The sequence below is a fragment of the Homarus americanus genome, unplaced genomic scaffold (assembly GCF_018991925.1).
Source record: "Homarus americanus isolate GMGI-L3 unplaced genomic scaffold, GMGI_Hamer_2.0 scaffold39675, whole genome shotgun sequence".
Classification (NCBI taxonomy): domain Eukaryota; kingdom Metazoa; phylum Arthropoda; class Malacostraca; order Decapoda; family Nephropidae; genus Homarus; species Homarus americanus.
In genome coordinates, this window is record NW_024736071.1 from 19,731,381 (window position 1) to 19,752,128 (window position 20,748).

Genomic DNA, 20,748 nt, shown 5'->3' on the forward strand with positions numbered 1-20,748 from the left:
AGTGAGCTCATTTTGTTTTCTACTTAACAGTATTCTTGTCCTGGGGGTAAGAGGTGAAGTAATCCACATATGGGCAAAAAGTATTTCAGACAGGCTTCGTCCTCACTAACAATGGGGTTTGTTGTTCGACTCGTCCTTATACACTGATTAACTTCTTCTTTTGTAAAGTCATTTGTAATGGGTTTTTAAATGGCATATTTCAACACTGTACCATCCCAATAATTACCTATAATTCATCATCATCACTGAATTGTTACAATGTACAGGTGTATCATTAAAAACTATCAGAATAAAATTTGGTAAGAGAAACCCCTAAAAACTGTGTCCTTTTTTGTCTTTATTGGACAATTGGAAATTTGTGGTAAATTGACACATCCTTAAATAGAAGACTTGCTCCACTGGGGCAGTACATTATGGCTCCAGTCAGTCCATCACACCAGGCGGGGGCAACCAATGAGTGTGTTCAATAATTGGCTTTATTATTATTTATCAGTACAAGAAAATATACAATAAGGTAATCATATAAACCTTAGGCTTATGTCTAGCTACAATAAGATACAAATCACCGTTATAATCTAATTTGGAATATGATGAGAGAAGGGAGAAAAGATATAATGTTATTTAGTGACTTCTATTGCACTGCTTGTTTGTTTTGACATTTGGAATAGGGTTGATTTTACTTTTTTATAATATATATATATATATGACGGAAGCACATTGTAATTGGAATAGACCAAAAACATATATACGTAGTAGGAACGTTATTTTTCATTGAAATAAGTGACATAGAAAAGATGCCATCTATCTGTCTGTAATTTAATACATTCAAGTTGGGGTCTCTATGTTCTTTGTACTTGAAAGCATCCTGTTTAATAGTCAAATGTGTATCACTTATAAAGACAAGGGAGGATGAACTATTAAGGTTTTCCATAGTGTTCCAAGTTCAAAGTGAAGGAACTGGATAAACACAGACACACAAACACACAATATGGAGAGTGACGTAGGAAACACTGAGAAAAAGGGGGTTGGAAGGCAAGGAATCCAGATGGCGATTCTGTCCACTAGCTTAAATAATTATTCTTATTGGCTCTTTATATTATATATAGGACTTATTTATTCTTTCTGTAAATGCAAATGGTTAACCTTCACATCCAAAATATTTAATATTAATTTGTTCACAATATATACAAATACATACAGTGCAGTAGACATTTCTTTAAAAATGAACTTCTTTCGACTGATTTATAAAATTCCTTATAACACTAACAGCCAGGACAGAATCGCAATCTGGCACCAAAGAGAGGGTCTAGGCCCGTGCTCAGTTTTCAGTTTTTCAAAATTGACTTTTTTTCTCTCCATGTGAAAGCACAGATTTGTGAGCATTTGTAGCGAAATCGTAAAAACTGCACAAGCCTATACACCACAGTAGAGTCAAAGATCGGACATTAATAGGAAAAAATCTAGGTCTAGATTAGGCTACTACGGAATAATAAAATGGAATACCATATTTTGGAGGGAAATGTTGAGAGCAAATGGGACAAAAAATAAATTTCTCCGCGCAGTCATGGACATTTAAGGGATCTTTCTTTATATCACACATTGAAAGTCACTTCTAGCAGCTACGTTGGAATGCTTATTGAGAATGCAAACATCTTCCGTTTAACCATCTACAGAACTTTAAACGCATTCTTTGCGCCCGGTATATATATATATATATATATATACAGCGAGATTCCACAGAGATGAAAAGGCACGACACCGTTCAAACATGATGGCCCTGTTGTCATGCTGTCCGTTGCAGTCACAGCGCCATTTCCAATTAAAATGTACTTACTTCCTAAAAAATGGTTATGGATGAACAAACAGCAAAGGGGAATGTACCGAATTCAAACCTCCTTGCTATTGGTGCTCACTTAGCCAATCAAATTCCAGAGTTCCCCGAAGAGTACAGAGACCAAAGTGAAGCCACCAATCAGGAGACGAGAGAGAACGGGATCGGGCGAGATAGAGGAATGCTATTGGCCGGGAGAGGGTCACGTGACAATAGGATGGTGGTAGTTGAGGTTGGACACCGCAAGAAAGCCCCTGACTTGTGTGAAAGACGGCAATCTGAGGCCTCCTGTGTGGAGCCCTCCCGCGGCGCCCTTTTGTAGGAATCTACAGGAAGTGAGGAGGTGAAAGACTTTGACTGGGAGCCTTAGTGGTCGACGCTGCCAGTTAGTCACCTGTCATGGACGTTACTCTGTGTATAGCCTTGGGCCCGGCTCAGGGTGATATGGAAGCACTCTGGTACACTATTGTGGTGAAGTACGGTCTCTATACAAAATAAATTTGCATATGTATACTTGATAAAAATAAAATTCTAAATGTTATCCACATTCCTAACAAGATCCTATTAGAAATCTCCAGTAGTCATTTTGGCACAATCGTTGCTTACAACCAAGTTAAACTGGCATTTCGTTTGGCAATATAGAAAGTAGCATGAAATTAGCTCTTGAAAGCTCATAAAGATGCAAGGTAATCAGGTGCCAAGTATAAGATAACAGAAAACTAACTAGACTAGCAATATGACTAACAATGCAGGTGACAGACATGTTAAAAGATCATGCTGCCAGTTCTTGAATAACAGAAGCAAAGAGGTACAATAGAATTTTCAGAAAAGTTCCAAAAATGATAGAACTACATGGCATGCCTTGGAAATCTAGAAAATAGAAAGATTGCACATGTTGAGATTATTTTGGACTAACAGTATGACATGACCAGCCACAATGGACCTCTGTAAAAAGTTTACTGTATTTGTCTTTCAGTCAAGCATTAATTTGACATCAATTTATCAAGGGCCAGGGTAGCTGGTGGTGTCACTAATAAGGATGCTGGCACGAGGCACGAGGGATCCACTAGTACTAGACGCTGGGAATCGTGTATGGTTCCTAGTACGCTTATGGAAGACAGTGGATTTATCAGCGGAATACCTGCTCGTCTTCTTACTTCACCGCAGTGTTGCCCACTACTCTTCACAAAGATAATTACTTTCCTTTTCTGGAGTGCATTAACAAGTAGCATCATTAACTGCAAATCTCCAGGCTACAAAAAGAAAGTGAAACATAAAAAATACTTGATTAATAATATATTCCTTCTACTCACAATATTTAATAACACAAATACACATTTCTCTCAAATATAAATATATTCTTTCTTGGCAACACTGCTTCTCTATGCGGCACTACACTTGAGTATTGGACAGGTACTGGCTGGAGGTGTAAGGGCCTAACCCGCCTTGGTTCAACGCCTAACTATCATAACTACAGAACTATGAGAATGATAGAGAGAGAGAAAGATGAGGGACCGAGAAGTGGCTGTCCCATTCCCACGTTCCAGCCTTAAGGACCCCCTTAAAAAGTTTTCGTAAGTGAAGATAAAAGTGATTGGCACATGCGAATTCACATTAATCCTATTCAAAAGTAAATACTGTATAATTATAATCCTTTTTAAATAACAAAGAAACACTGCATAGTATGTCCAGGTAAATCAGCAATGTAAGTAGCACATCACTCGACATATTGCACACCAAGCATGCAGGCTCCTTTTCTTACAATATGTCAAGTATCAGAAACATCAAATTCTTTAGTCTTCATCACTTATTTTGATCATAAGACATGCCATTGCAAGTCACTATTTTGATTTATATGGTAATAGGAAATTCTCTTAATATTTGTTCGTTGTCACACATTCTTTGCATCACAATATTCAATTTCTTATTACATGAAATTTTCACACATTTACGCCACAACTTCTTCTTTTACAGTGATGGGTGTGGTCTCAAGGGCCTCTGAGGGCGTGGCTGGCGAGGTGCTTACAGACGACTCTTCTACTGAGGAAACGAGGGATGGGATGACTGGTGCTGTAGGGAGTGAATCAGCTGTGGCAGTAACAATGACTGACACACCTTCCCCTGCACTACTAACAATGCCAACGCCACTATCTGATGGAGAGGGGACGGGAGTAGAGGACTCTGAGTGTGGAGTAGCGCCATCAGGGTGGTAGGGCTTGCAGTATGAATAACGGTGGTTCATGTGCTGGGAGTAGGAGCCTGAGTGAGAGAACCTCTTGAGACACTTGTGGCACTGGTAAGGCTTCTCCCCAGTATGTAGTCGGCTGTGCTCTGTTAGATGGTGCTTGTGCTTGAATGCTTTGGGGCAGAGATCACACTTGAATGGGCGTTGGCCTGTGGAAATATTTCACTACTATCATATATATACAATATGTATATTTCATTTTGTTTTCTTCTAAATTAAGATCATTTGTATATACAATATAAAGAAACACTTAATTTTTTTTTCCAAGCTCATAAATTTATGAGTAATAAAACTAAGTAATAATGTGAGATGGACAATAATAATTCAGTAAAACGTGAGCAGAAATTGACATTCACCTCACCTGAGTGCTCATACTTATGGCGGGCAAGGGACGATTGCTTGTTGAAGGACTTGTCACACTGGTCACACTGAAAAACACCTCCCTCCTCCTCACGGCGTCTCTTGCGACTTTCATCACCACTGTCATCATCCTGTGAATGAATATAGAACATAATGAGAATCATTTGCCTCAAAGTGTATACTGAACAGTATATATTTTGTTTTCAATATTCACCATATACAGTACTCCAGGGGGTATTTCCTCTAACTGGAGAGAAACAAGTAAACTACATACATTTCCTAGTTAAACAAATACAGTACAGGTACAGTAGTGTTTTATGATAATGAGCAGAAACATATTTTGAAATGGTCAAACATTTGCAGGGAAAGGTATATATTCATCCAAATATATAACAACAAAGCTCACTTACCCTTGGTCGCTTGTCACTGGGATCTATATGGTCAGTGTACAGAGATGGTAGGCCAAGCTTCGCTCCATGGAGAATCTGTGCCAATTTGCACTGTTCAGAGATCACAGAGGGCAACCCAGCCACAGTCAGCCCACTGGGCTCTTTAGGTTCAGATATATTATTGTTGAGAGAGTTGGGTGTGGGTGTGCGAGATTCAGATTTGTAAGAGATCGCCAATGAGGTGGAATCTGCATCTGAATCAGAATAAACTGAGGCAGGCTTTGGCGATGCTGATGGGGACGATTTTTTGGTGGAGAGATCAAGAGGTTGGTCATCATCATTGCCATCAGCTCCATCAGCAGGTGTTGGAGAGGCACGACCATTCTGAAGTGGGTAGACTAGACCTGGTCCCGCCAGCAGGGACGGGTAATAGGAGCTAATGCTTAAGGCCTTGGAATTAGCCTGAGAGGTGGGCGGAGCATAGCTGGTAGGAGCATAGCTTGAAGGTGTATAGCTGGAAGTAGTGTGGCTAGGATTGCTGTAGCTCGAGGTGTAACTGGCCTGAGAGTATGTTGATGGAGTAGGGGTAATAGATCGACCCTCACGTCGGTCACGGGCTCGAGCATTCTGGAACCAAACTTGCACCACTCGGACAGAGAACCCAATCTTCTCAGCAATATTTAGCAATTCTTCTTTCTTGGGTCTAGGGTTCATGGCGTAGTGAGCACGTAGGACAACAAGCTGCTCCTCACGGATGTGAGAACGTACACGAACCTTTTTTCCATCACTGGTGGTTTCTTCATCATCTACAATATGGCCGGAATCAGCATCTCTCTCGTCATCCCTGCTGAAAAAAACTCGATTGGACAAATAATGGGACTGAGGCAAGTGCTGGTGTTGCTGCCGCAGTTGATGCTGTGGCTTCTGGTTTCCTGCCAACTCGTGAAGCCTTGCTGCCAGACCCTCAATTAAATGTCCCTTATAGCGTTCAGAGGCAGACGTAACCTCAGGAAGATGTGGACATTGTCGAGAAGCATGTAAGTAGGCTTCACTAGGGTTTCTGGAGATGCTGCCACAGAGCCTACAAGAGAGGTCATCAGCAATGGCTGCAGAGTTCAGTACAGAGCCCTGGGAGGCAGATGATACTGTTTCCTCAAACTGGTGTTTTGTGACACTTGTGTTTACACTCTCTAACATTTTCTTCAATGTAGACATACCTTCCCTGTCATTGTTATTTGGAGTTTCTTCCATCTCTTCTTGATAACTTTCTTCCTGCTGCTGTTCTTCTCTCTCCTCTTCATCCTCTCTTGTCTCTTCCTTGATGACAAGTTCACCTGGCTCTCTATCATCATCATCAACATCCTCCTGTGGGGCATCTTCACTGTTATCCTTCTCCTCATTGCCATCTTGGTGAGCTTTGTTAAGTGCCTGGGACATTGTGAGAGACAGCAAGGATGAATACTGTGGGTGGAGCTGAGCAGCCAAGATGAGGGAGTTGAGGGGATGATAGGGTGATAGACCCTGATGGAGATTGCTCTGAAGCCCTTGAGGTAAGCCCTGGGGGAATCCCTGTGGTAGTCCAGCAGTCAGACCAGAACTGCTGAGGCCACTTGGAGACACGAGTGAAGGTGGAGACATGAGAAGGGAATCCCTGGAGATGGGCCGTGTGGGTGAGGAATAGCCGAGATCAGCAGAAGGAGTTGGAGACTTGTCCTTGGGAAGAATAGGTAAATAGGACCCATTAAGAATTGGCCGTTTGGTATGAGGTCCTGGAAACTGTGGGGATGTACGCGGCATTAATCCATTGGTCCTACCGCGTCCAAGCTGAAATAGGGAAAAAATATCAGCTAATTTTTTTGTTAAAGTTAAATAATATTATTATACATAATCCATGTAATACTATACTGTATATGCTATGTGGGAAAACCTGTTGCATTCCAGTTCTATGATACATTTAACTATGAGAATACAATACCTATAATTCTGAAAGTTCATCTTTTACTGTAATACAGTACAACTGAATTATATATGTCTGAAACAACTATTTTTAATTTTAAAAGTTATTACTCTTGTTACTCAAGATAACTTTAATTATCAATACTTCTAAAATTATTACTAGATAGAGGTTTGTCTGCTACACAGGAGAGTGGGTCAGGTAGAGTTACTCTTAAATGTTCGTGCAGATTTTGAAGTGAAACAATCCTCTCAGACAAGCAAATGATTTTTTCCCTCTACATGCTTAGTACAACTTGTAACTACCTTTGTTTTCTTAACCACAACCAACAAAATTCCAAATTTCATTCTTCATTCACCTTATCAATTAATGACACTATTAACAGAAATACATTGTCTTGAATAAAGACGAAAGCTTTCATCTTTATTCAAGACACTGTATTTTGTTTCAATGAACATCCATCAACTACTAATAGTGTCATTAATTGATAAGGTGAAAGAATGAAATTTGGAGTTTTGTTAGTTGTGGTTAAGAAAACAAAGCAAACTAAAGTAATGTGTGAGTGACCGACCCATCTGTTAAACTAAATCTTAATGTCTGATTTGACCCCTACAATGACAAAGTCTTCTCTTATATTTTTCTGTGGTAGATAGCAGCATATTCTGCTGTGATTTCTCAAAATTTATTGAGACAATTTAAGACTTTTATACAATGTTAAGTATTCTATTATGGTCTGACTAGTGACCTCTAAGTGCCTTGCTTATACAACACACAAAAACATAAATAAAATCAATATACAGTTCTGTACTGTAAATGGCCACATAACAATTCTAAAAAACCTTCTATACTTGTTGCCTAATTTTTTGCGACACAGTATTGTACTTTACACTCAGATCTTTCATTATTCTAATCAATGCTGTTTATTCACTATCCGTTTTTATACAGTATATCTTATTGAATGAAATGGATGCATGAAAAGTAAGATTTACTGTAGTTTGGAAACATGCACTGAAATGTCATTTGTTCATCAAAGGTCAATTAAAAAACAAAGAAAACTTTCCATATAATATATTAACCCTGGGAATGGCGAGAAGTTTTGTTCATTGCATCCTATTACTGTACAGTACCCGTACTCATAATAAGTAAACAAATAATGCAATAACTACCTACTCATATCAGTACACTTCACTAGCACTTTTATGTAATTCCTCTTCCCAAAATATATATTTTGAACCAAATTACCTCATCCCCATTCACAATATTTTCTGCTTTCCTTTTAAGGTTGACTCAATACTACAGTACCACAAATTTAGTTAAAATTTTTAACCAAATAATTCTAATAATAATAACAGGAGCAGTAGCCTTGTTTTCTTTGTTTGTCATTCATATCAGCAATAAATAACATACAGTTCTGTACATTAAAAACTGATTTATCTCACAAGAAGACTTAAAACATTTCATAGGAAAGGCCACACTCCAAAATAGGTCAAATATTAGAGCCATTGAAACATTTCCCATTAACATAATAATTAAGGGTGGGTGTTTGGGTGAGCACTTAATAAATTGGCTGTTGTCACTCACCTGGCACTTTTTGGAGGACATATGTGAGGAGTAGGAGCCTGAGTGGGAGAACCGCTTCCCGCAGTGCTCACACTCGAAGGGCTTCTCACCACTGTGAATCCTCTTGTGTTCCTGAAAAAAAAAAGATGCAAATATAAATAAATTACATTGACTTTAAATTTGTGTAAAGTACTTCGACTAGTATTACTGAAAGTGATGAAACACAGCACTTGTTCAGTAACTTGCTAATCAATAACTGAAAATAGGTATTATTAATCTTGAGGGCTTTTACACACACACACACACACACATATATACAATAAATGACAACTATAAAATTTTAAATACTTTCAAAATTAATATTAACTTTCCACTTCACAAATACATATACTCTGTACATATATTAAAAGTAATTATATTTCTTAAAGTACCTAACGTAAACAGACTTCACAAACATAACGAAAATATTCTATTTCCTTAATGTCAAGGTGTTTACGAGGCCGGTGACAAAAGCGCGGTGGCGGACGCAAGTATGATAAGACTGACGCCTGACGAGACAGGAAGCTTCAGGTGATACCAAGGTAGGTACCACGTGAGCCCCTCGCTCATCCCTGACGCATCATTACCCGGTATCACAATGCAGCCACACGATTTCACTATATGTATTTTATTGATTTAATGTTTTCGAATGAATGTGAATAAATAATTACTAAAAAAAAATCATTACAATTATGATTAAATAATGAAAAGACAATTGAAAGTTAAAGCGCAAATTTGGTTACTAATAACGTCCCCCGCCACATCCTGTGTACCTGGTACTGTAAGTATCGCGGGTGAGGCCTCGCCACGCACCAGTCCCGCTTGTTGCTGCTGGGTCGACCCTCCGCTCCAGTTGTTCCAAACCTCCAAATCCTGCACCGCGAGTTGGGCGAGTGTGTTACCGCACAGATGAGTTACTTTCACATTCATTCGTCTCTACCACAATGGTGAGCTGTTAGATCTAGCTAATTCTTATGAAGCTCGCGATCACGTTCATCACGTACTGTATAGCAGTATATCAAAACAGTAAGGGTGTCGAATGAAACAAGAATTGTTCGAAGATAGCATACCACGCCCGTTGTACCTAATATTACATTTCAAATATATAATTAAATTGAGTAAGGGGTTACCGAAATATGACTAGGTCAAACAAGGTAAACATTTATAAAGAACAACAATGACGTCAGGAGTATGACACAAGCTCGTGCAGATGAGCTGAAGTACTCCAAATACTATGAGATTTATGCAATTATTGCCCATATTAAAAAAAAGACCTAAACAGGGAGTATACAGTAGACACGGCTAACTGGTCATGGAAGTGAGAGTTGGTAACTAAAATTGCTTTTCTCTATAGCTCGGAAATGCACAACGAACATAAATGTGCCGACACTTTAATGATATATCAGGAAATAATATCCAAAGGTATAAAGAGCTGGTGGTAAAGCCCTTAACCAGGTTTTAAAAGTACTGTACATAATGTGCAGTATATCCTTCCAACATGTTCCAACCACGTATATACCAGCACCCGAATTCCCCTCTCACACGTCACATAGAAATATCCCCAATAACCATCTTCTCTACCAAAACACAATAAAAATCATCCCACTGACGACTCTTGTCAACCATCAAAACAAGCAAACACTGAAATATACGATGCACACGAACAATCGCTTCTCATCTACACATGTATACGTATAAACTCACAGGTCCCGGCCCCCACCTCCCGCCGCCCCCAACCGCGTCTCCCCTGGCGGCCAACGGTCTCGTGTCCCGCCTTACCTTGAGGTGATGTTTGAACTTGAAGGCTTTGCCACACTCGTCACACTTGAACCGCCTGAGCACGTCCGACTCCTGGTGGGAGATCATGTGTCGCTGAAGACGGTGGATGTTAGCGAACTTCTTGTGGCACACAGAACACGACTGAAGCAACGAAAAAGAGAAATGTTATTAAACCAGTCACCAACACATTCGAGGTGAAGGAGAATAGTTAACCAGGTTCTTCGTTAGAAAACGTCACGTGAGGCGAAGATTAACTTGTAGTGTCAGATTGACAAATCCTCAAAAGAAAAAAAAAATCAGAATAAAAAATAAATATAAATACTGTATAAACTTTTCCATGAAAAATCTGCAGGAAATTTGGTACCAAATATTTTTTCTAGGTAATTAAACATGCTATAAAGGCAACGCAAATTAATAAAACTAAATTATGTGAATTTAGAGAGCATTACGTCACCTCTGAACCAGCCATGCGACAATAATTCTCGGGACAGGCAATCCACAAAAGCTTAAAGCAGTAATACAGTATTATGAACAAATCTACCTTTATAAAAGACAGTATAAATGTGTTCATCAGATATAAAGGTGACAAAATTAGTTGTTTATTTAGGCAGTGAAAAAAATAAAATAAAAACTTGCATTTTAATTAAATATAGAACTATGTATCTTCAGAACTAAAAAAAATAAAATAATGTCGATTTATACAACACACTCCTTAATAAAAAGTACAGCCCAGTGTTAACAGAGCACAGCCGCATGTTCAAAATGAATGTACAGTATCAGAATCACAGAATATAGTAGAGGAAGAGGAACCTGCAGCAGATAATAAAGCCTCATCCCATCCCCTAAAACACTTATAAAACGAATATTTCCTTTTACTAAGAAGTATTTTGTACGGTATATTTCTTTTTACGGAGTTTTGTTAATCCGATGCCTACCTTACCTGAACTGATTAATAATATGTTTTCGCATATGACTTCTTTTCAAATAGACAACGACAACTCATGGCGTGTCCTAACTTCAAAACGTTATCCCAGCGAGTTTCCTCAAATGAGTAATCACTGACACAAATGGAAACGAATTGATAATACAAAAGGACATATTAATGCCACAGAAACCTAATCAAAGTAATTAAACATCCACAGTTAATGACAAAACACTGAACAATTAACAAAATAAAAACGACCTGGAAGAGAAGTGAAGCAAGGGATGATTAAATCATTAATCATATCAGAAAATACATCAACATGGGAAATTTAGTTAAACTCAGAAAATGTTAAAATAACAGGGCTTTATCCTTCAACAGTATCCGGTGGATGTCGGTGAATTTAGTGAGGTTGGCCAACATGATTATTCACCAATGATAAGACAGACAAATGTTCATTATTTTTTAAGCACGCACTTTAAAAATACAGTAAAAACCAGCCCTGAGACTTTCTCACGTAAATTCGAATAAAAAAATACTGTGGCGACACCCGACTACGTGAAATTATAGTAACATTACTCTTGGTGATTCATAACCAGTATATTACTCAATTACTTCCTTCAACAAATCAACGCAACTACCCTCAAACGAGATTTGAACACTTTACTATAGTAATACAATAAAAAAAAGTATAAATAATTCAGTCACTAAACAACGTACAGCTGGCCCACTAAAGGAATTCAGAAGCCCCAGATAACTTAACTCCGCATCACAAGAGACTAATGCAATCAAAATAGAATTATTGTGTCAAAGTGACTGGGAACGAACCCGTCCCCATGTCTTATCAATCAATATCCTGTGACCAATACTCGTGTTGAAAGTAAAGTACTTCTGTTTTATGTATGAATATGTAACGTGTGTGCGTACGTGTACCTGTATGTAAAACTTAACAACTATAGGTTTGAATTCTTGCACAAGTCACATTTACGCGGGTTCGTGGAGGTAAAATGATAAATTATTTTGCTCATGTAATAATCTCCATTAAGATAATGGTAACAATTACTATAAAATGAATATGTAAAATTAAAAAAATGATAAAATTATTGCTTAGTATACACAGGAATAACAAACAGAAAGTACAATCAATTACTGTTCCCGCCAAACTTGCTGACTAAACTAGGACCCGCAAAAGAACGATGCTTCGGGCATATTCAAAATATTGACAATATGTTATACAATTAACGATGTGCATACAGTATTAAAGGTTACTTATTTGATCGGATAACATTATTCTTTACATTAAATAATAGGGTAGTATACACATGATTCGAGATTTCAACTTAATGTCCCACACATCACTTATCTTGGTTTGAAACGCCCACACGTCTGCTCCAAAAGCCTGATGTCCCAAGCGTCTGCCTTGAGGATCCCTCCATTTACAACCATTCTTAGTGTGCTAAGTTATTCCCTACCAATTCTTGTGACTTGTTTATCAACATCGGTGACTGACAAAAAACACAGGTATTAAGCGAACCGCCAGAAATCACCCGCTAACTTTTTTTTTACAAGGCGAAAGATTTGTTGTACCCGCGGGAATGTTACACAATTCAAGATGGGTTTTTAGTAAAGTTTAAACCGAAATAGAAATTATAGATTAGAACACAGGAAGAAGTGGATGGCCATTTCGTCAGTCTTATCTAGCTTGCCACTGGAAACTATCTAGATAATCTAGTCTTCTGTAAAAACTGCAACAATAACATATAGAAGAAATAGTCGGCAGTAACAAATTCATTATTGTCGAGGCGTAGCGTATAAACTTGTGTAAGAAGAGGATTTTTTTTCTGATAACCAAATTCATGAGCATATATTTCTGAGGTCCACTTACCACCCAATAGAACACCTGGGACTTCCTCAAGTCAAAATATCTTGGGTGACTAAACTATAAAAAAGGACGTAATTACATTTGTTTCGTTACTATATTGACAATAGTGCAAAAGGAACGTTAAGCAAACTCAGTGACTGTCAAATCTGGGGAGGTGAACAGTGAAAATGAAGGAAAACTATACGGAAGCCAACGTGAAAACTCACCACGCTGGCGCCATTCAAGAAATCGCCCTCGTCTCCTATGGTAGCATCAGATGTAGGGGTGAGGGCGTCAGAGGGAGGGCTGGTGGGAGCGTTGGTGGGCGTGGCGGCCTCGTCCGTGGGCGTCTGCGGGCTCACACCCTTGTCATTCCCACTCTTGTCACCTGCTGCAAAGAAAAAAAAACACTCAATACAAAAGCAAGCAAAAATAATGGAATAATCTAACCAGTTTCCTGTACAAACCGATAAGAAAGAAATTTGATTAGAAATAAGGGAAAAAGGAATCGACAAAATAAACAAATTGATATTTAAATTAAGACAGGATAATCTAGTCACAAGACGTAAGTACAGTACTGCACTTATAAGCCGATATTTTCTATCTTTCCACTTATCAACTGGAGTGAAAAAGACAACACATAGTAAGAAAGGAAACTAAATGGGGAAAAAGAAACTAATCCGACATTCTTGCCTCAAATAAAAAACAAAAACGATGAGCAACGAACGATATATAGTAATAGGTTTATGCAAGAAATTAAATTAATTGGATTAAAACTTTTAACATCTGAGGTGAACAATTTACCGATAATTCTATGAGTTAAGGGGAAGAAACCTGCATGAGACCCCCATGTCCTTTACAGGCATACGCATTATACGTATATAAATGAAACATGGTGCACATCTGGAAGACAGGACTCGGGGCAAATTTTAATTACAATAAAAGACTACAGTATTAATTTTAACTTCGCGCTTAGATAATGAAATTCCTTTGTTAACTACTGTATACGCTGTGACGCAATCAAAAGGAATGTGTCCAGTACCACATGAACTGTTGCTGGTTTCTCTGGCACAGTTGAGAGATCTCCGCCAACGGCATTACGAAGACCGTCAAGGGTGATGCGAGGCGTCTCCGTCTCCTCACGTTTCCCTCCCTCCCTTGATACACTCGGAATCTCCTTAATCCAAGGACATAAATATAAATCTCCCTTGCAGTGATGGATCTTCCTGGGTGAAAATCTTACACGCAAAGGACCTTGAATCGATCCAGAGAATATACACAGCATGCGAGTGCAGGAGGGAAAGTTGACAGTGAGGGCCCGTGAAGACAGCAGCAGGGGCGACGCAATCATCCAGGGGTTGAGATACGGCAGCACGCATGATTCATCCTCCACAGTTGGTTGTATTTACGCGCGAATTAACGCTGAGTAAGGTGGCGGCGCGCGGCCCGGGAGACGGTTGGGCATGTTGAGCTGCTCCCCCGTCACGTCTGGAGTTACATGATGAGCTGAGGGTCCCAGGTGAGGCACGAACCCACCCACACACTCCCTGGCTCCGACGTGCCCACCCGCTCTTACCTGAGCATTACGCCACCCACGACTCTTTATTTCAACATGACGTCTCTAGTTTCTTTTTCTTTCCTTTCTTTTTTTTAAGAAAGGAAACCCAGTTATAGCTCATGGCGGGCTGACTACACTACCTTAATTCTTTATTCATAACTATGCGTGACTTGCGTTTTGTCATCGCCCGAGGGCCGCTAATCTTTTCCGGGACGTCAAGCGTCAAGACACTGCAGCTTTATCCCAGCCCCTCTGTCACGCTCTCCTCTGTGTCTTCTTGTCCCTCTCTTCCACCTTTCCTTTGCTCCTTCTTTCGCACATATATGTACCTCGTTTTGTTTACGCCTGTTTCTCCTAAATTTTGTTGGGGAATCTTTTTATCGGCACGCCTAGTGTTGAAATGTTACTCATGCATCTTACACTTTTCTCTTACACTTCGACTTTTTCCTTTTCCTAAACCCAATTACTTTTCTCGTTCACTTAGTGTATCTAATTTATTCGTTTTCCCTCGATCCCTATACCGAAAGAATACGTCATAAGGATGGCCCTTAACCGTCTACGATCACCTTGGATGCACCAGGTCTTGTCCCTCGATTATGTTGTTGTCCCAACCTGGGCATCGTGCAAGGTTCCTCGGTCCCCCCGCAATGACTCACATTCCCCGGCTGGCCCAGAAAAAGAAAGATTCGACGTAATTTACATTTTACGACGGCATCATGCGCCAAAGGTTGCTGCTGAAACTCAGCTGATAGTTGATGTAATCGTAAATCTATATTCCGACCTCCCTTGGTTACAGTGACCTACCCCGACGGTGACCAAAGTATCTCATTCTCACCCCCCCCCCTTCTCTCCCTCTCACTCGACTAACCAAGGGTGATAGTGACCCTGACCTGCCGATCGATAAGACGAAGAAAGGACCAATCGAAAGGGGTCGTGGCGGGAGGTGGTTCTGAGAGCTCCTGGGGGGAGGGGGGAAGGGATAATAGGCAAAACGGCTGACGAAGAGGAAAGGGTCGCGTGTGATGGTAGGGGAAGAGGGGGCCGTGAATGAGGGAGGGGGCGGTGACGGTATATCAAGCATTTCCAATAATATAACTAAGCTGTTGAAATTAACATAATTCCAGAAGAAAGGGGGAAACTGAAAAGGCAACTGCTAAGCAAAATTAACCATCTAGAGATGACAAATATAACCCCAGGATCAGTGAAGGGGAAATGAGCCACTCTAAAGGGGTGGTGTGGGAAGGTAGGAGCAAATCTCAAAATGGCGATTTTCCCCTAATTCCGGAGTGATTCTCCTTGATATAAAATAACTATCATATTCTTAATGATTTCTAGTGAGGTCTTATCTAACATTTGGGAGAAAGATATGCTTCATTTAAAGATTATTCATCGTTCAATAATAACGCGGATATTAATCGCCGTAATTAATATTTGTCAAGAGCAGAGCGAGGGTTGGCGTGGATTGGAGACCTTGGTAACACTGAGGGAGGATCGTCCGAGGGGAGCGGGGGCGATAATGGCACACGTGCAGCTGCCCACGGACGCCGAGGGGAACTCTGAATTTCAAATGCCCAGCGCAAACCTCGGGACAAAGGACAAGTTGATGATGCTGGGACGGAGGAGGCCCCAGCCACGAGAGATGCTGCATATTAAGAGCATGAGTCAAGGCCTCACGCTAGGTGATTTGTGCTCCACAGTACTCAACTACCGGGTAGATGAGGTTGCTCTTCTCAGTGGCACAAATGCTGACACTGAATCATGATTGATCTTGAGCCAGCACCGCCAGTCGCCCCTCGCCCGCTAGCACACTTCCTCTTCACAATCACCTCCATCACTTGCCAACAAAGATGAGCCCAAATGTTATTGGCCTTGCGTTACCAACTGTTTATATTCCTATGAATCTTATTACCTGAAATGAAAATGCTTCTACCAGATACTTGCACAGTAACCTGGTCGGGAGCGTTAACTAGGCCATCTAAACATTGCGATGTTCCTATTTTCGTCAAAGTTAACATCACAATCGACATACTGACATATATCCACAAGTATGGTAATTATAATCCTCTATTCTTAGCAACCAACAAGGACTTTCCTCCAACCTCCTATCTCATTGTTCATTACTTGAGGGTTAAACCAGCTTTACGTGGTTGTAGGCCCCTCTTCCCCTTCCTCACCCTAGTCGATCATGTGGATCCTCAAAGTCCCGACCCTCTTCTCCTTCCCAGCCATAACGATTGTTGAGGTTATCTCACCTCTCCAGAGCTCCCCCCCCCGACCCTCTCTCCACCCCCACCCTTCACAGCTCGTGGGGTTATCTCATCTATGGTGGAAGTGAGGTGTGATAGTGGCTTTAGATAATGGTGTTGGTGGGGAAGAGAGTGCTGAGCAGGGCTAGGCTGTCCGGACACGCTCAAGGTAAACAATGCGACGCCATAATTCATCATCACCAGTTTTACCACCACCACCAAGACTATACCTGGAATCTCACGACAATGTCCTCACATTCTCCTCCACTATAGTTTCTTATTAATTTTGGTCACACGAAAGCACCAAATTATGGTCTGTAACAAAAAAATATATATTTCTTTAACAACTTCTACGAATCATGTCATTCCTCTAAATGGCAACAATGTACAGAAGAATTTTAATATTTTTTACTAAATATTTTAAACAAAAATGAATTAGGAGGCACTGATTATTTCTTTAATGTTCCACTGATCTATACGTAAACTGAACCTAGTCATTATACTCAGAGGTATTGTATATCCACATTAATGTATGAAAATAATGATGTTACTATAGATTCACTCTAGTACTAACCACAATTCGTCGTCACACATTAGTGGCGTTTAAAAACACACCAACAGGACTAGAATTATTCAAACTGATATCTAAGCGCTTAACTAACTTTCCAAATATAATTTCATTTAACTTACTGTCACAATCAAACAGTGTTATTCCCTTCACGACAGTCCCCTTAGTGGGAATGGCGTGGGGAGCAGCGCTGACAGGCTTGGCCAGAATCAATGCTACATTAACATAATAAGCACGGTATCACCCGCTCACAGCCTTACCCTTCCCTACTCCATCCTACTCATTTCAAACTTCATATTCAAATACAATTAATACTTGATGAACATTGTATGCACAAATTCAAGTATTCCCAAATACTGTATGTAAAACAATATCTACTACACAAAAACTATTATATATATATATATATATATATATATATATATATATATATATATATATATATATATATATATATATATATATATATATAGTCGACGTTTGTAACAAGGTTAAATGATGGCATTCCGGAAATGCGTGGTTAATCCAAGATAAATGGAGACAGGAGCGGGTTATTGTGGGATAGTTCAGGTAACTTGGGCAAGACTTAGCTGTGACCAATGCCTGTGAATATTCAGACGACTTAGACCAAATACCTGTTGATTTATCTTATAAAATCACATTAAAAAAGTAACCATAATCTTTGTAAAATAAACTATGTAACAACAAACACCTCTATTTACAATATACGACTCTAACTTTCAGACGTTCACTTACTGCTCTTTTTAACTTCACGTTAACTCGTAACATTCAACTCAACGAAGGTTTTGATTCTTAGCTAAGCCCTGGTATTTATATAACCAAAATGAAAATACAATAAATGTCATGTCTTGGCAAGCATCGTATTATCTTTATGTCTTAAGAGGTTACCAAGCCTTGAACTTTACCTTATCACAAGACGCCGTAAATTAGTGTTTCCGTTGGCATAAACACCACCCTCTACTCTGTATCTAAACTTAAAACCAACCCTTGTCATGTTTGTACAAGTCACGTACCTTCAAGGACCACCTTACAACTCTTGACGAAGCCCAGACTGTGACAACCGTACTCATGAACAAGATGGACAGTTCACAGGTGGGACCCAACTCACTCCCAAGATAATAGTGTGGTGATCTACAGCAGAGGGAGGATGGCGGCCGGTGAGGGGCTTGCCTGGAGGGAGTCAATACTCAGTGTGTGTGGGAGTGAGAGACAAGAATGAGAGAGGTATGGAGGGAGGCGGGGGAACACAGGTTAGCTATTATAGTTTGTCACGGCGGCAAACACGGGCGGGTTTCTCCCGCAGATTTTCTTATCAAGTAAAGACAATGATAATGTAACCACGAAAGTGTTCCGTCATCGAAGATAATGTTGCTCGTTCCCCAACAAAACCATTCGTTCAAAAGAGGCTAACTAAAGTCCTGGATCAGTTATAAGAGCATTACACAAGCAATAAGAACATGTATTTGCAGTAGCCACGTACTGTATTATGTACATTCGAAGTTCAATTTTAACACTTTTCAAAAGATTGTTAAAGTCCATAGCGTAGGGATTCAAACTTTTTGAAAATAACTCGTATGAAGGGATGAGTCATGAATGCTGCCCATGCTTCGTAAGTTTACTGTACGTACACTGTTACGAGTTGTACCAGTTTACCTTTCAATATTTCTGATCAAAGCAAGTCTTGATCGTGGTTAAACTATAAATAACACCCTGGCTAAGATAATCAAAATAAAACATTAAAATATGACTTACAGAAGTAGTTGAAGACGCCAGCGATGTTCCACAGTCTGATGGAATCGGTGTAGGATGATGGTGCGTACATGGTGCTGACGCCGGCCATGGTGCTCACAACCCACCACTTGTTAGCTGATGTTCACTAGCGTTACCAAGCGGTCCACATGTCCGACGACACTAGGGCGCGCACTCTCCCGCCACCACAACTTTAATGATCCAACCAGACGAGACCTTCACCAGGCGTGTCAGTTAAGGTTACACCGGAAGAGCCGTCGTCGCATGTGACCTGAGCTACCTCCGGGCGCCTAGGGTCAACTCAGGCTGCTTCTAGTTGGCCCCAAAGGCAAAACAGGTCAGCTTTGTAGGGATAGTGGTGAGTAAAGGTTGAAGTGGAACCGGCACAGGAATATGATACGCGGTCACTTCGGGTCAACCACGGTGGCTTGGGTGATAATTTGGCAGTGTGGTAGAAGGCTGGACAGGTCACTAAGAGGGCCGTGGGTGTAAACTAGCAGGATCCAATTGTACACAATGATGGCACTTAAAATTCGTTTGGGATCCAAAATCGGATTCTGCAGTCTTGAATATATGCAACCGTTGTTCTGGAAAGGTTCGTTGTCTTGGTGTAATATCAACACTGAAAAATTTCCGTTACACTTGATCACAGTCACAGAAGCGTCTCCGCTTAATTCCAATCCCCTGGACCATTGGAGTTGTATCGCTGTAGTGTGTCTTAAAAGGTTCACTGCAGTACAAAAGACTCCACACGAAATCTACACTTAACTGTAGCATACGTAATGTTAGTGACTAAGTAGGTAGCACCTTGAGGTTTCAAATGAGGAGCGCGAAAAAGTGCGTGCTATCAAACTCGCGGCTCCTACATGACTGAGGGAGTGAGGGGAGTCAGAGAGAGCCTCAGGTAGGGGACGCTAGACTCAGCTTCCCATTGGTTACACCGCGTCTCATGCCACGCCTACTACGCTGTCATGCTACGCACCTTCGGATAATTAACTCTTACCTAAATCTATGACATTCTCGTTTGCTATTTCATCAATTTAAGATATTGTTAGTTCGTGATACTTATTTCCAAGACAAATGAATATGTGAGAGCATTAAAATAAAGTTAATGGCACTATAGCTGTGGTGTGTGTGAATAGGTGAATCACGCGCTCGCAGACACATCACCTACCATGGTTGAGGATGCTCAGTGTTACGTGAGATGTCGCACTGTTCAGATGCTCTCCCGCCGCGGAAGCTGGCCGGAGTAGCCTGCCCTTCCGAGAGTTCAATGTTATCAGTACCATATAGTTTGCAATATAATTTCTTAATGAAACATATAACACATTATTTAAATATTAAATCTAGGTTAATGACAACGGTTCTTGAGCAGGTGCGTGGAGTGAAAGCTGCCCTACATGAAAATGAAATAGAATCTTAAGAATTTACGTTTTTCATGGGAAGATATTCTTGATTATTTAAGTTTGAAATTTGGATATCGAATTTCACCCCAAAATATGCAGCATCTCAATTGAAACAATAAAAGTTTTTTCTGTAACGAGTATTAGTTAACACTGATTACCGACATAATTTTACAACCAACAGCACCCATCCCTTCATCAATAAATATACATAAATAGTTAAGTCCTACATAAGCAGATCAGTTTGTTTAGAAGAATTTCAA

General features: G+C 40.1%; 1 protein-coding gene across 4 annotated transcripts; it reads right to left on the reverse strand.

Moving 5' to 3' along the window:
* Positions 1-317: 317 nt before the first annotated feature.
* LOC121871891 (zinc finger E-box-binding homeobox protein zag-1-like) lies at positions 318-19,961 on the reverse strand. 4 transcript variants are annotated; one of them, XM_042374485.1, is made up of 7 exons: positions 19,086-19,961; positions 13,168-13,331; positions 10,158-10,298; positions 8,361-8,471; positions 4,847-6,649; positions 4,438-4,567; positions 318-4,189 (listed from the first exon to the last, which is right to left on the reverse strand). In XM_042374485.1, the coding sequence occupies exons 1-7, from the start codon at positions 19,171-19,173 to the stop codon at positions 3,780-3,782; spliced, it is 2,847 nt and encodes a 948-aa protein (XP_042230419.1). In that variant the 5' UTR covers positions 19,174-19,961; the 3' UTR covers positions 318-3,779. The 4 variants fall into 4 exon arrangements, with proteins under 4 accessions (XP_042230419.1, XP_042230418.1, XP_042230421.1 ...); XM_042374484.1 differs by having other exon boundaries at positions 318-4,225; positions 19,086-19,960; XM_042374487.1 differs by having other exon boundaries at positions 4,032-4,189; positions 4,433-4,567.
* Positions 19,962-20,748: the final 787 nt, after the last annotated feature.